Source organism: Esox lucius, chromosome 9 (assembly GCF_011004845.1).
Source record: "Esox lucius isolate fEsoLuc1 chromosome 9, fEsoLuc1.pri, whole genome shotgun sequence".
NCBI classification, from domain to species: Eukaryota; Metazoa; Chordata; class Actinopteri; order Esociformes; family Esocidae; genus Esox; species Esox lucius.
In genome coordinates, this window is record NC_047577.1 from 3,894,916 (window position 1) to 3,910,000 (window position 15,085).

Below are 15,085 nucleotides of genomic sequence, written 5' to 3' on the forward strand. Positions count from 1 at the left end.
GTTGCACCAGAAGTTGGCAGGAGATAGCCGTAATGACTGAGTTGATGCTAAATAAGGGCAAAAGTTGGGGCTAAATGATGAAATGACAACGATTGGGTTTATGCATATTAATAAATTCTTAATGTTTTACAGGGTCTTCTAAGAGCAAAATAATCTTCCATAAGAGGGGGAAAACAAGGTGAGAAATGATTTGTTTCTACTTTTGATGAAAATAGTCAGTGAGAGATATTGATTATCTAACTACTGACTGAGAAATAAGAGCCAGAGTCAATCGTGTTTCTGGTTTTCTTTCTTTCCCAGTGATCCGTCAACATGAGTACGGACGCAGAGATGGAAATCTACGGCAAGGCCGCCGTGTACCTCCGCAAGTCTGAGAAGGAGCGGATGGAGGCACAAGCCAAGCCCTTTGATTCAAAGAACGCCTGCTATGTTCCAGATAAGGTGGAGCTGTACCTCAAGGGTTTGGTCACTGGCAGGGCCAATGGAAAGTGCACTGTGACGGTTACAAAACCTGACGGCTCTAAGCAGGTAAGGCTAATCTGAAAAGATTTAGTTCAAATTTGTGAAATTATACAGTTTCTTGAAAAGCATTCGTCAGAGTGATTAATTTAAAAAAAATTGAAGCATTTCTTAGTTTTTCTAAACCACAGCATTTTCACTGTTGGTATTTACAAAAATTACATAGAATGTGTTTGTTTTAACAAATCACCAACCAAAGAATTTGTCAGCATGTGAAAACAAATTAGCACATTAGCTTAATTGGCTGTTGAAATTAATTAAATTATTAATTGTTTGATCTGCATTTAATCTAGAGTTTTGAATGTTTCAGGAAGGAGTAGAGTTCAAAGAAGATGAAATCTTTGAGATGAACCCCCCGAAGTACGACAAGATTGAGGACATGGCCATGATGACCTACCTGAACGAAGCCTCTGTCCTGTATAACCTCAAAGAGCGTTATGCAGCATGGATGATCTATGTAAGAAACCTCAGGCCATAGGGAACACCTTCAATCACACACGACAAGAGAACCCTTGGAGAAACCTCTGTAACCTAATCTCCCATGATGCCTAGCATGATTGAGGCCTACAGGTGGTTTAATCTAAATACAGAACGGATTTTCCGTATCTGAATCCTTTGAAGTACTATGCATTTTATGACCAAATGCCATAATAATTTGTGTGGGATGTACTGTTAAGCCACTGGCTCAGCTTGCCCATGGCTAAAAGGCAAATTTACCTCAACGCAACCATTTTGACTTAGTTAGCAAGATTGCAGTTTCATTCGAGGTGACCATATCGTACCTAATAGAGACTGCAGTGTAAATATTTTAAAATGACTCTGGGTTTGACACAACCAATCATTTAATATGCTAACCGCCTCATTCATTGTGCTCCTCCTCCTGCAGACCTACTCCGGGCTCTTCTGTGCCACGGTGAACCCCTACAAGTGGCTTCCTGTGTACGACATGGAGGTTGTCAACGCCTACAGAGGAAAGAAGAGGATGGAGGCTCCACCCCACATCTTCTCCGTCTCTGACAACGCCTTCCAGTTCATGCTGATTGGTACGAGCTCTAGTTGGATGGACGTACGAATGTACCAATCATTTAAACTGAGTGTGATGAGCAGTGTTTTTGTATTCCAGATAAGGAGAACCAGTCCGTCCTGATTACGTAAGTTGTTTACCAGGTGTTTTCATTTCATTGTGTTCTGTCAATCAGGTATAATGGAAATACATTAAATTATGAATGAAAAATGCTTTACATTTCTGTAATTATGAGTGTTATTTGTTAGTCATTTACTAATGAATATAAAATAGTTTTTTGTAGCCTTTTCTGACTGAAAGCAAATGTGTCAGTCCAACATGTAACTAAAACTCCTCTTTCTCTGTCATATTAACCAGTGGAGAATCTGGTGCAGGAAAGACTGTCAACACCAAACGTGTCATCCAGTACTTTGCCACCATCGCAGTTTCAGGTGGAGAGAAGAAGAAGGAAGCAGACCCTGGTAAAATGCAGGTAAGATGTTTTTATTTTCAGGTTATTTAAAGCCTTGAATCCTGTTTCAAGAAAAACAAACTTGACCAGTTTCTGATGCACTTGTGTTTGTCTCAACCAGGGATCTCTTGAGGATCAGATCATTGCAGCCAACCCTCTGCTGGAGGCTTACGGTAATGCCAAGACCGTGAGGAACGACAACTCCTCTCGCTTTGTAAGTATGACGTTAACAATAAAACTATAACACTTACAGGGATTGATAGACTTATTCATGTGGGCCAGTTTAAAATCATTAGTTGCTATGTAGAGTAAAATTTACTAGAATTTATTTTGTAAAAATCTAGCAATACATATATTACTTTAAATAATACAACAATACATACAATACATTAAAGTTAAACATTCCTTACAGTAACCTTTTCCCACAAAACGGTGATTCATTTAAAATCTTAGATCAGAATCAAAGTAAAAGGTTAGATTCATTTTCTTGACTTATTTCAAACCCCCATGTTCTTCTTCAGGGTAAATTCATCAGGATTCATTTCCAAGGTGGTAAACTGGCTAAAGCTGATATCGAGACCTGTGAGTTGGTTTTCACTGCATTTCAATGCTTTTCTAAAATTCAAACTGAGTTATTTGGAAACATGACTAATAAATATTATGTTCTCTCTCAGACCTTCTGGAGAAGTCCAGAGTGACCTTCCAGCTGCCCGATGAGAGAGGCTACCACATCTTCTTCCAGATGATGACAGGCCACAAACCTGACATTGTTGGTATGTTAGCATAGAAGATGTTGGAGGAAATTTAATTTCTCCCATCTGGAAACTAAAAACATCTAATAGTCCACATTATTTGATTATTTATTTAACTGTCACAATAACCCCATCCAAGGTAACAAGACATAAAGATTTAATTCCGGTCCTTAAGATTTAACTGATAACTCTCTGTTGTTTGTTGTGCACAGAAATGTCCCTCATCACCACCAACCCCTACGACTTCCCCATGTGCAGTCAGGGTCAGATCGCTGTGGCCAGTATTGACGACAAAGCAGAGCTGGACGCCACAGATGTAAGCCTTACAAAGGGTTAACCAAACTATATATGGAGTGGTTAGGACCATACAACACATTATGCAATTCCAACTTTACCTCAGGAACATGAGGTAAAGACAGTAACAACAGAATATCACTAAGTGCCCTAGGAAACTCTTTAGAAATCTTCCAGGACTGCCATCCTCTGGTGTACCAAACATGAGGAACAGTGAAGCCAATGAAATTAGTTGATTCCATTGGTTCCAGGGAACTGTGGTGTAACTGATCAAACAACTGTTCAGTTTGTCATTGTTGTATGTCCTCTGTAATCCCAGGACGCCATTACAATCCTGGGCTTTTCTAACGATGAGAAGAACAACATCTACAAGCTGACCGGAGCCGTGTTGCACCATGGAAACTTGAAATTCAAGCAGAAGCAGCGTGAGGAGCAGGCCGAGCCAGAGGGCACAGAGGGTGAGTGTCAATCATAGATACACGATGTGTAGAGCAAAATTCTCTATTTTTAATGGGGGATGTAAAGAAGAATCAAAACCTAAACCACAAAAGAGTTGGCCAAACTGTTATGTCAGTCTGATAGTAGAAACAAGCAGTTGTTGTTGCTCCCTTCTCTAGTTGCTGATAAAATTGCATACCTACTGGGTCTGAACTCATCTGAGATGTTGAAGGCTCTGTGTTACCCCAGAGTGAAGGTCGGCAATGAGTATGTCACCAAGGGACAGACTGTACCTCAGGTAAGGGAGCTAAACACAACATCTACCGTTTTAGGACAGATGTTCTTTCTTTATAAGTATTTTGTTTTGTCAAAGCTCTTGTCACCTCACCAATCAACATCTTATTTAATAAAATATTGTCATTGTAGGTTAACAACGCTGTCTCAGCTCTGTCCAAGTCCATCTATGAGAGGATGTTCTTGTGGATGGTCATTCGTATCAACGAGATGTTGGACACCAAGCAGCCAAGGCAGTTCTACATCGGTGTGCTGGATATTGCCGGATTTGAGATCTTTGATGTGAGCAGAAGAACAAGAACAAGAAAATATGTTATAATTTAGATGGATAGCAGTATTGTACGATGAAATAATCCCTTTTAAAATCCATCAACAGTACAACAGCATGGAACAGCTGTGCATCAACTTCACCAATGAGAAACTGCAACAGTTCTTCAACCACACCATGTTTGTCCTGGAGCAAGAGGAGTACAAGAAGGAGGGAATTGTCTGGGCCTTCATTGACTTCGGAATGGACTTGGCTGCCTGTATTGAGCTCATTGAGAAGGTAAGCAGATTGTGATGATTATAATGTACCGCAAGAACAAAATGGATATGAAGGCTTGTGTAAGATTTTATCACAGTGGTATAACATATCTGACAGTTGTAAACAAAATGTTTCGTATTTTGTGCCTCTTAATTAATATAATCCTATAGTAATCCTTTATGTTGTAAATATTGAAATTAGGACTATTGTATTAAATAATATTCTCTGTTTATCATGAAGCCCCTGGGCATCTTCTCCATCCTTGAAGAGGAGTGCATGTTCCCCAAGTCATCAGACACAACCTTCAAGAACAAGCTGTACGACCAGCATCTTGGCAAGACCAAGGCATTTGAGAAGCCCAAGCCTGCCAAGGGCAAGGCAGAGGCCCACTTCTCCCTGGTGCATTACGCCGGCACTGTGGACTACAACATCACTGGCTGGCTGGAGAAGAACAAGGACCCCCTGAACGACTCAGTCTGTCAGCTGTATGGAAAGTCCTCAGTCAAACTGTTGGCTGGCCTGTACCCTGCTGCCCCACCTGAGGGTAAGAGAAACATCACATGAAAATAAAGTATTGTTGGAATATGTGTGAAGTTAATACAAAATGCTACAATTGATGTGCTTACTAGAGGGAAGAGTGTTTTAGATTTCTTACATACTCTGTTCTTACATATACTATTATTTTTCTATTACTTTCATTGCTTGAAGAGATGTACTTTATTTCCCCATTTGAACAGATACAACCAAGAAAGGAGGAAAGAAGAAGGGTGGTTCTATGCAGACTGTGTCCTCCCAGTTCAGGGTGAGATTTCAATGTATATAATCAGTCCTTTAACAGAAAAACATTGAATATCTTTATTGTTTGTAAATGGTTTGTAACGCTACTACAGGAGAACTTGGGCAAGCTGATGACCAACCTGAGGAGCACTCATCCCCACTTTGTGCGCTGCCTGATCCCCAATGAGTCCAAGACTCCAGGTATACAATGAACATTTAATAAAATATTAAGTCTTATAAGTATGGTGTCTATAAATTTAAGAAGCCTAATCTTTAGCTAGTTTCCAAATATTAACAGAGACTTGGTTCATTTTACCAGGTCTGATGGAGAACTTCCTGGTCATCCACCAGCTCAGGTGTAACGGTGTACTGGAGGGCATCAGGATCTGCAGGAAGGGCTTCCCAAGCAGAATCATCTACGCTGACTTCAAGCAGAGGTACATGCAAACAAATGTACACATAATTAAAGGTTTAGGTTTAATGTAATACAACCAGGCTAGACCTTGAATTTGTCTTTATTCAGGTACAAAGTACTGAATGCCAGTGTCATCCCCGAGGGTCAGTTCATGGACAACAAGAAGGCTTCTGAGAAGCTGCTTGGGTCCATTGATGTGAATCATGAGGACTACAAGTTTGGACACACCAAGGTCAGTCAAATAACCCCCGCAGATGCTAATAACGAAACACAACTGTATTTATATTGGATAGCATAACCATTCCAATTATGGTTTGGTTTATCCATCCATTAATAGAAAATGTGTTTTCATCCTATAGTCTGTTTGTGCTCTTCACATCTTTTGATTAAACCCTTTCTAAGTGTCACCATCTGACTGTGGTTTTATAATTGGCCATGTCTATCTGCGTCTCAGGTGTTCTTCAAAGCCGGTCTTCTGGGTGTGCTGGAGGAGATGAGAGATGAGAAGCTGGCCTCTCTGGTCGGCATGCTCCAGGCTCTTAGCCGTGGATTCCTCATGAGGAGAGAGTTCTCCAAGATGATGGAGAGGAGGTGAGGAATAGTAGACATACTGACAACGTTTTCTATGAACCACCTTTAAGAAATGTATTTTCAGCCTTCATTCAAACCATATCAAGAGTGTTGGGCCTTGAGAATGTTTTTATTTATACGTGGATGCAAGGACTGTCCGTCTATTATAACTGTTTCTATTGTGTGCAGTTTATGCTTACATTTAATGCCTTTTTGTAATATTTTGGGTTTATTCATCCAAAAATACTTTGGGTTAATTCATCCATCTCTTTCCCTTTTATCAACCAGAGAGTCCATCTATTCCATCCAGTACAACATCCGCTCATTTATGAATGTGAAACACTGGCCATGGATGAAGGTTTATTACAAGATCAAGCCTCTGCTGAAGAGTGCTGAGACTGAGAAGGAGTTGGCCAACATGAAGGAGAACTATGAGAAGATGAAGGGAGACCTAGCAAAGGCTTTGGCCAAGAAGAAGGAGTTGGAGGAGAAGATGGTGGCATTGGTTCAGGAGAAAAATGACCTGGCACTCCAAGTCGCATCTGTGAGTGGGAAACAACCCAAACATATAAACACATTAACTTATGGAATCAAAGACTTTGCCCTTATTCTAATATATTTTACTAATATCATAGACAAAGGGGCATTATATTTTGTCCTCCTATTCTGAAATTTCAGCCAACATTATATTTTGTTCCTTTTATTACAGGACTCTGAGAATCTGAATGATGCTGAGGAAAGGTGTGAGGGGCTCATCAAGAGTAAGATCCAGATGGAGGCCAAACTCAAAGAAACGACCGAGAGGCTGGAGGATGAGGAGGAGATGAATGCTGAGTTGACTGCCAAGAAGAGGAAGCTGGAGGATGAGTGTTCTGAGCTAAAGAAGGACATTGATGACCTGGAGCTCACCCTGGCCAAAGTGGAGAAGGAGAAGCATGCCACTGAAAACAAGGTATTGTGACTTAGAATAAAACATTGGTTCACCTCATCTGTCATTTACCAGTAAGCCCATAGTCTCATAGGTCTTCTCAAGTAACCCCTGCGGAGGGGCCAAGGACATCCAGGAATCCTGGTTCCACTGGTTTTAAAAATCATTGCTATTGAAAGCCTTAATTAGCAGAAGTAAATCAAGTCAAAACACAGACATGAAATCCAAAGTTTAACAAAGTTTACTTTGGGTGTGTCTGTTTTCAGGTGAAAAACCTGACAGAGGAGATGTCGTCTGTAGAAGAAAGTGTAGCCAAGCTGACCAAGGAGAAGAAAGCCCTCCAAGAGGCCCACCAGCAGACCCTGGATGACCTGCAGGCAGAGGAGGACAAAGTCAACACTCTGACCAAGGCCAAGACCAAGCTGGAACAGCAAGTGGACGACGTGAGTGGAGATGGACATTATGGCTTTGATCGTTTGAAAGATGATATTACTTTTAGTCGTTGAGTTCTCAACAATACACGTTGTTTTTTATCTTATAGCTTGAGGGTTCTCTGGAGCAAGAGAAGAAGCTCCGTATGGACCTTGAGAGAGCCAAGAGAAAGTTGGAGGGAGATCTGAAACTGGCCCAGGAGTCCATAATGGACCTGGAGAATGACAAGCAGCAGTCTGACGAGAAGATAAAGAAGTAAATATTAACAAATGACCTCAGTATTAACTGACATGTTGATATAAAATAATGACTGTTCCTCATTAATTCAAGTAATGGTATATTAGCATTTACCTGTGATTCATAAGAGACGAGTTAATAGCTTGGCACATCGCATTAACGCTATCATTCTAAAACCAACTCTGCACCCAACCCATTTGTTTTTCAAAGGAAGGAGTTTGAGACAAGCCAGCTCCTCAGCAAGATTGAGGATGAGCAGTCTATGGGAGCTCAGCTGCAGAAGAAGATCAAGGAACTCCAGGTAGAGTACAGAACCTGAGCTGATACCATAAGAAAGTACACACCAAAAACATCCTAAAGATTTAATATTTTGCTAGCACCTCTGGTGCCTTCTTATGTCACAGTACATTGGAACATGATGCTTTTTGCGGTTGAACATGGGACACTGAACATGGGACATTATGGACACAATGTATTTCTGGAATTGGCAATGTATCATTTCCACAGGTATTACCCAGTGTATTCAGTGGTTTCATGTTGTGTTCATGTGTTGTAGGCCCGTATTGAGGAGCTGGAGGAGGAGATTGAGGCTGAGCGTGCAGCCAGGGCCAAGGTTGAGAAGCAGAGGGCCGATCTGTCCAGGGAACTCGAGGAGATCAGCGAGAGGCTGGAAGAGGCCGGAGGTGCCACTGCTGCTCAGATTGAGATGAACAAGAAGCGTGAGGCTGAGTTCCAGAAACTGCGTCGTGATCTAGAAGAGTCCACCCTGCAGCATGAATCCACAGCCGCTGCTCTGCGCAAGAAGCAGGCCGACAGCGTGGCTGAACTCGGGGAGCAGATCGACAACCTGCAGCGCGTCAAGCAGAAACTGGAGAAAGAGAAGAGCGAGTACAAGATGGAGATTGATGATCTGTCTAGCAACATGGAGGCAGTCGCCAAGGCCAAGGTGTGTAGAGATGTTTGGACAGGCATATTTGACAAGGGTCAAGTATATTAACATTCAAGATCACTTGACAGGAGTGTCAAATATTATAAAATGATGGAAAATTTTTCCCTATCAGGCCAATCTAGAGAAGATGTGCCGTACTCTTGAGGACCAGCTGAGCGAAATCAAGACTAAGAATGATGAGAATGTTCGCCAGATCAACGACATCAGTGCACAGAGGGCCAGACTCCTGACAGAAAATGGTAACATACCAATAGATATGATAGTCATGTATAATTAACAAAACAAACCATGTTTTCAACCGTTTCCACATTATTACAAACTTACATGACAGATTCTCCATTAACATTATGTCTCTATGTTCTTCCAGGTGAGTTTGGTCGTCAGCTGGAGGAGAAGGAAGCCCTGGTGTCTCAGCTGACCAGAGGCAAACAGGCTTTCACCCAGCAGGTGGAGGAGCTGAAGAGGCATATTGAGGAGGAGGTCAAGGTGAGGGGACCCATAAATGAACTCCTGCCGACCAGAAGAGTTTAGAGGCTTATCACAAAGACCTCTACTGGAATAAGTTTGATTATATCTATGTCTTTCTCGCAGGCTAAAAATGCATTGGCCCATGGTGTCCAGTCCGCTCGTCATGACTGTGACCTCCTGAGGGAGCAGTTTGAGGAGGAACAGGAGGCCAAGGCAGAGCTGCAGCGTGGCATGTCTAAGGCCAACAGTGAGGTGGCTCAGTGGAGGACCAAGTATGAAACTGATGCCATCCAGCGTACAGAAGAGCTGGAGGAGTCCAAGTGAGTCACATTCAAAACTTAAATATAGATCGAGGTTGGTAGGGGTTAGCAGGCTCTGGGAAAATGTTATGTCCACATGTACTGAAAGGTTTGTTTCTCACCATAACAACACCTTTGATGCCCAACAGGAAGAAGCTGGCCCAGCGTCTACAGGAGGCTGAGGAGACCATTGAAGCGACCAACTCCAAGTGCGCCTCCCTGGAGAAGACCAAGCAGAGACTGCAGGGAGAGGTGGAGGACCTCATGATTGATGTGGAGAGAGCCAACGCAATGGCTGCCAACCTCGACAAGAAGCAGAGGAACTTTGACAAGGTGAAAATGAACAAACCTCACGCAAATCTTCGTTCTGCTATGTGATTTACTGTAGTTTAATTGTAGCATATTTCTGATGTAAAACTCTTCCTTAATGATAACATTCCATGGATTTCCCAGGATACTGCTCATTAATGATAAAGATGTGTTGGATTTCCAGGTTCTGGCAGAGTGGAAACAAAAGTATGAGGAGGGTCAGGCTGAGCTGGAAGGAGCTCAGAAGGAGGCGCGCTCCATGAGCACTGAACTCTTCAAGATGAAGAACTCTTACGAAGAGGCTCTGGATAATCTGGAAACTCTGAAGAGAGAGAACAAGAACCTACAACGTGAGCATTTAACAGCAATTTTGTTTGGTTCTTGTTTGGCAAATTTTTTGAAAAATAGATCTTAAATATGCTACATTCTGGCTGTTTCATATACATTATAAAATAAAATTGTATTTACTTTTAATTGTTTATCAGATATGAAAGAGTGCATGAAGCCCTGTCAATTAAATGGTATGACTCAATTCATCCACTGTAAATCTCCCCATTCTAAACTGCTCCATTGTTTGTTTGTGTGTCTGCAGAGGAGATATCTGACCTGACTGAGCAGCTTGGAGAGACTGGCAAGAGCATCCATGAGCTGGAGAAGGCCAAGAAGACAGTTGAGACAGAGAAGTCTGAGATCCAGACTGCTCTAGAGGAGGCTGAGGTATAGACTACAGCTGTTTAATGGAAAAAGCATTGTCACATGTTCAATGCTTCCTGTCTTTTTTCTTTAATGTAGACATTTTGAATTTGTTACACTAATCCACCTTCCTCCATCTTCCAGGGAACATTGGAACATGAGGAATCCAAGATTCTGCGTGTGCAGCTGGAGCTGAACCAGGTCAAGGGTGAGGTGGACAGGAAGATCGCCGAGAAGGATGAGGAGATGGAACAGATCAAGAGGAACAGCCAGAGGGTGCTGGACTCCATGCAGAGCACCCTGGACGCTGAGGTCAGGAGCAGGAATGATGCCCTGAGGGTGAAGAAGAAGATGGAGGGAGACCTGAACGAGATGGAGATCCAGCTGAGCCACGCCAACAGGCAGGCCGCTGAGGCCACCAAGCAGCTGAGGAACGTCCAGGGACAGCTCAAGGTAAAGGGACTGGGACCTAAACATGGGGAAGGATTTATTTTGGAATCATGAATCAATTTCATGAAAAGTAAAGAAGAAATAAAATAAAGTTTACTAATATACTGTAGAAATGTAGGGATACTGGATAATTCTTACCAATTTGTTTCTGTCAATGGTCCAATCACACTTCTGCAAGTCCTAATGAACTCCTGTGTCATTACGAATCACCACAGGATGCCCAACTGCACCTTGATGATGCTGTCCGCGCCGCAGATGACATGAAGGAGCAGGTATCCATGGTGGAGCGTAGAAATGGCCTGATGGTGGCTGAAATCGAAGAGCTGAGGGTTGCTCTGGAGCAGACAGAGAGAGGCCGCAAAGTGGCAGAGACTGAACTGGTTGATGCCAGTGAGCGTGTTGGACTGTTACACTCCCAGGTAACCAAGCACTGACATAGAATTCTGAAATGTAAGGTTTTTATATATTTCTTTAAAAATACATAAAAATAAACTGTAAAGTAATTTGTCATGTTTCCTCCATCAGAACACCAGCCTTCTGAACACCAAGAAGAAGCTGGAATCTGACCTGGTGCAGGTCCAGGGAGAGGTGGATGACATTATCCAGGAGGCCAGGAATGCAGAGGAGAAGGCCAAGAAGGCCATTACTGATGTGAGTACTTGAAATATATACACTTGAATTGTCCCCAAGAGCCTGGGCTGGTTATTCACAACAGTCATGTGAGAGGGCAGTTATGTCTCATGCTAATTAAATAAACAAACTAACATTCCAGGCGGCCATGATGGCTGAGGAGCTGAAGAAGGAGCAGGACACCAGCTCTCACCTGGAGAGGATGAAGAAGAACCTGGAGGTCACAGTCAAGGACCTGCAGCATCGTCTGGATGAGGCTGAGAATCTGGCCATGAAGGGAGGCAAGAAGCAGCTCCAGAAACTGGAGTCCAGGGTGAGTTATGGGGGAAGACTTACTTTTGGAATATGGAGGACTGGATGAATATGGAGAACTGGAAGACCTACTGTTTGAAAGTTTTTTGATGATATTAAAAGTGTGTGTTCAAAATAACATTTATGAAAGATGATAACAACTGTACACACTAAATTACTGTTTATTTTTTTCCACACAGGTGCGTGAGTTGGAGACAGAGGTGGAAGCCGAGCAGAGAAGAGGTGTCGATGCCATCAAGGGTGTCCGAAAATATGAGCGCAGAGTCAAGGAGCTGACTTACCAGGTATGAAGAAGTTCTTCTTCACATTAACACATTCAGTTTTCTGTATAAATAAAATGGTTTATTGATTCTTTGATCTTCTCCCACAGACTGAGGAGGACAAGAAGAACGTTGCCAGACTTCAGGACCTGGTAGACAAGCTGCAGTTGAAAGTGAAGGCCTACAAGAGACAGGCTGAGGAAGCTGTGAGTCTACGTTTTGGTCATATATTCTGAAATAGTATAACTGAAAGATGTATTATTCTTAATAGATCCTCCTAGTAGAATTATAATATAATTTGGCATTTAAATGTTTTGATTGCATGCTTATACATTTCCTAGCTGTAGTTTCAAACTCTGAAAATGCTGATGTTCCTCTCTGGTTCTCTTGTCCCACCCCCAGGAGGAAGCAGCCAATCAGCACATGTCCAAGTTCAGGAAGGTGCAGCACGAGCTGGAGGAGGCAGAGGAGCGTGCTGACATCGCTGAGACTCAGGTCAACAAGCTCAGAGCCAAGACCCGCGACAGTGGAAAGGTAAAGAACTGCTGCTAAACCTACAGCTGACTAAATAATATTATCAACACTATTTATCTGCACTAGTTAGGATTCAGGATTCATAGAGATCAATACTGAACTGTTTCACTAAAGGTCAATACAGATCTGTTTCTCTAAACTGGATTGACGGTCTCTACAAATCAGCATTTCCAGTCTGGAACTTATAATACATATATAAACACAGTGTATATTCATGTTTCTACACAGAGCACATTTACATTGATTATATTATATTTTTCTTCATGAACTACATTTATATATATATATATATATTTATATATATTTATTTATTTATTTTCATGTTAATATAATTAATTATTCATTATTTTCTTTCTACTTTCAGGGCAAAGAAGCTGCTGAATAAAAAAGATCAAGTCATCACTGTGTTGCCACAACATCTTTTTTGCATTGAATAAAAAAATGTGCAAACATATACTTGGTTTCAGATTGTGGACTTACTTTTTACTTACTATTACTTATCTTATCATACAGTGTCTTGAATTCACTCTTTGGTGAACACCTGATTGATGAAGCAGGAGACATTTTACCACTCAAGACTCTTGGTAAATATCCATCTATAAAATCAGGCCAACATGTGCATTTTTCTTGAATACATATCAGACACCATTCTTTGCAAACCCATTGCAGAAATGAAATGGGAGACTGAAGATAGTTGGGGAAACAATCAGAACAAAATTAAACAACCAATCAGATAGTGTTACACAGAGATTATTGCCAATCTCTGTTGGTCCAATGAGTTCCTGTGTCATAAATGAACAGAAGTGATTATCTACATATTGTTTAATAGTCATTTAAATTCAAATGTGCTGTTGACTCTTGCTGAGGGCACGTTACTTGTCATGAGGGATACCTGAGAAAGTTCGGTCTCTCAAATGAAGATGGATGGGTCTGTCTTCAGGCAAATACAGACAGTGACACAGACACATGCATTTATTACACATTACTTAATTTCACGTCAGTTAGTTAATTAAGGTAGAAACTCATGTGAATGTTTGACCAAGGTTCATGCTTGTCCCTACATTAAAATCTAACCTTTACCCTAACTTACAGTTTTCCTCAGTCGCTTTGGAGCGTTTTTCACATCATCCCTAACATGTGCAAAATAACAAGTGCATTTCTCAGAACAATTTGTACAAACTGCAATATACAATAGATACGTTTCTAAAGCTAGTCGGTCACTAAAAATCCTTAGTACATCTCTCAAAAGTAAATATTCATGCCAATGATCATGTCAGTGTCCTCAGAATGATAAGTCATTGAGTCGTTGTTCACAAACAAGGTCATCAAAATGTCTAGGCATGTTGTCAATGTAACTGTGTACTTTGACAGTATTACCTGATGTAAACTGTATTGAAAATGTTACTGTATTGAAAATGCACAAGGCTGTACTTCTATAGCATATATCAATTTCAACAGTACTATTTACATATTACTGTATATGGGTTATTGATTGAAAGAGACTGGACAGGATTTAGTTTTTCACAGCTTTTACTAGTGCAGCTTTACGAAAGAAAAAAAGTAAATAATTTACAGTAAGAAGGTCTGTATGGAGGAGTGGGCCAAAATCCCAGCTGCAGTGTGTGCAAACCTGGTCAAGAACTACAGGAAAGTATGATCTCTGTAATTGCAAACAAAGGTTTCTGCAGCAAATATTAAGTTCTGCTTTTTTGATGTATCAAATACTTATGTCATGCAATAAAATGCAAATTCATTATTTAAAAATCATACAATGTGATTTTCTGGATTTTTGTTTTAGATTCCGTCACTCACAGTTGAAGAGTACCTATGATAAAAATACAGACTTCTACATGCTTTGTAAGTGGGAAAACCTGCTAAATCAGCAGATTTTGATAATTGAATGGATCATGTTGCATGTGATGGCTCCTATAATGAAAGAATGTTTAGAAATTGTGAAGAGTATAACAATTTCACTGAGAATTAACCCATCAGTTTTGATCAGCAAGCCATGTGCCTGTAGGTATTGTACAAATTGTAGACTCTTTTGTACTTGTACTTACTCTTTTGAACACGAACCAAAACGTGCAATTAGCTTAAATTAATAAGAAATTAAAATCCGGTTTGAACAAGAAACTGATTGCTCAGACATTTGAACTTATTGTGTATAAAAAAAATATTGTCAATCGAGAACTGAGCCAAAGCGATTGAGAAAAACTGTAAATATCCCCCTATCCAGAGCCTGGCAATTCACAGAAAATCCCCAAGCAAAATGTAATATAACTCTTCTCCATCAGAGGGCGTCAAACACCCGGGCAAAGTGTCTTTCTGTTGGCTGTCATTCTAAATGCTTTTGGAGGCGCCAGAATGAGATCCTGGATGGGAATTGGAGAAACCAAAAGAGTGTCCAAAACAAACTGTGAATAAATAACCAGAGTTTCCGTCATCAACCTGGCAGTGTAAACCAGTGTCCAGTGAAGGCCTCCCCATGCCCTGACAGTCGGCTGGCTGGGCTCCGCTGAGCTGC

At 41.2% G+C, this 15,085-nt stretch overlaps 1 protein-coding gene across 1 annotated transcript; it reads left to right on the plus strand.

The window, feature by feature from the left end:
* Window positions 1-312: 312 nt before the first annotated feature.
* LOC105027492 (myosin heavy chain, fast skeletal muscle-like) lies at window positions 313-12,946 on the plus strand. The gene is made up of 39 exons (XM_029121987.2): window positions 313-528; window positions 830-976; window positions 1,406-1,562; window positions 1,643-1,670; window positions 1,901-2,015; window positions 2,116-2,208; window positions 2,516-2,576; window positions 2,669-2,767; window positions 2,959-3,062; window positions 3,360-3,498; window positions 3,658-3,776; window positions 3,905-4,054; window positions 4,149-4,319; window positions 4,539-4,842; window positions 5,036-5,100; window positions 5,189-5,276; window positions 5,395-5,512; window positions 5,599-5,722; window positions 5,945-6,081; window positions 6,349-6,604; window positions 6,770-7,012; window positions 7,255-7,431; window positions 7,530-7,675; window positions 7,868-7,958; window positions 8,214-8,603; window positions 8,719-8,845; window positions 8,974-9,092; window positions 9,198-9,394; window positions 9,523-9,706; window positions 9,867-10,032; window positions 10,275-10,399; window positions 10,520-10,828; window positions 11,041-11,244; window positions 11,351-11,476; window positions 11,598-11,768; window positions 11,947-12,051; window positions 12,138-12,233; window positions 12,430-12,561; window positions 12,926-12,946. The coding sequence occupies exons 1-39, from the start codon at window positions 313-315 to the stop codon at window positions 12,944-12,946; spliced, it is 5,820 nt and encodes a 1,939-aa protein (XP_028977820.2).
* Window positions 12,947-15,085: the final 2,139 nt, after the last annotated feature.

Coding starts and splice junctions, on each gene's coding strand:
- LOC105027492 (XM_029121987.2), top strand. CDS start 313: ATGAGTACGGACGCAGAGATGGAAATCTACGGCAAGGCCGCCGTGTAC. Junction 9,093..9,197: donor ATATTGAGGAGGAGGTCAAG/GTGAGGGGACCC, acceptor TCTTTCTCGCAG/GCTAAAAATGCATTGGCCCA. Junction 10,829..11,040: donor ACGTCCAGGGACAGCTCAAG/GTAAAGGGACTG, acceptor GAATCACCACAG/GATGCCCAACTGCACCTTGA.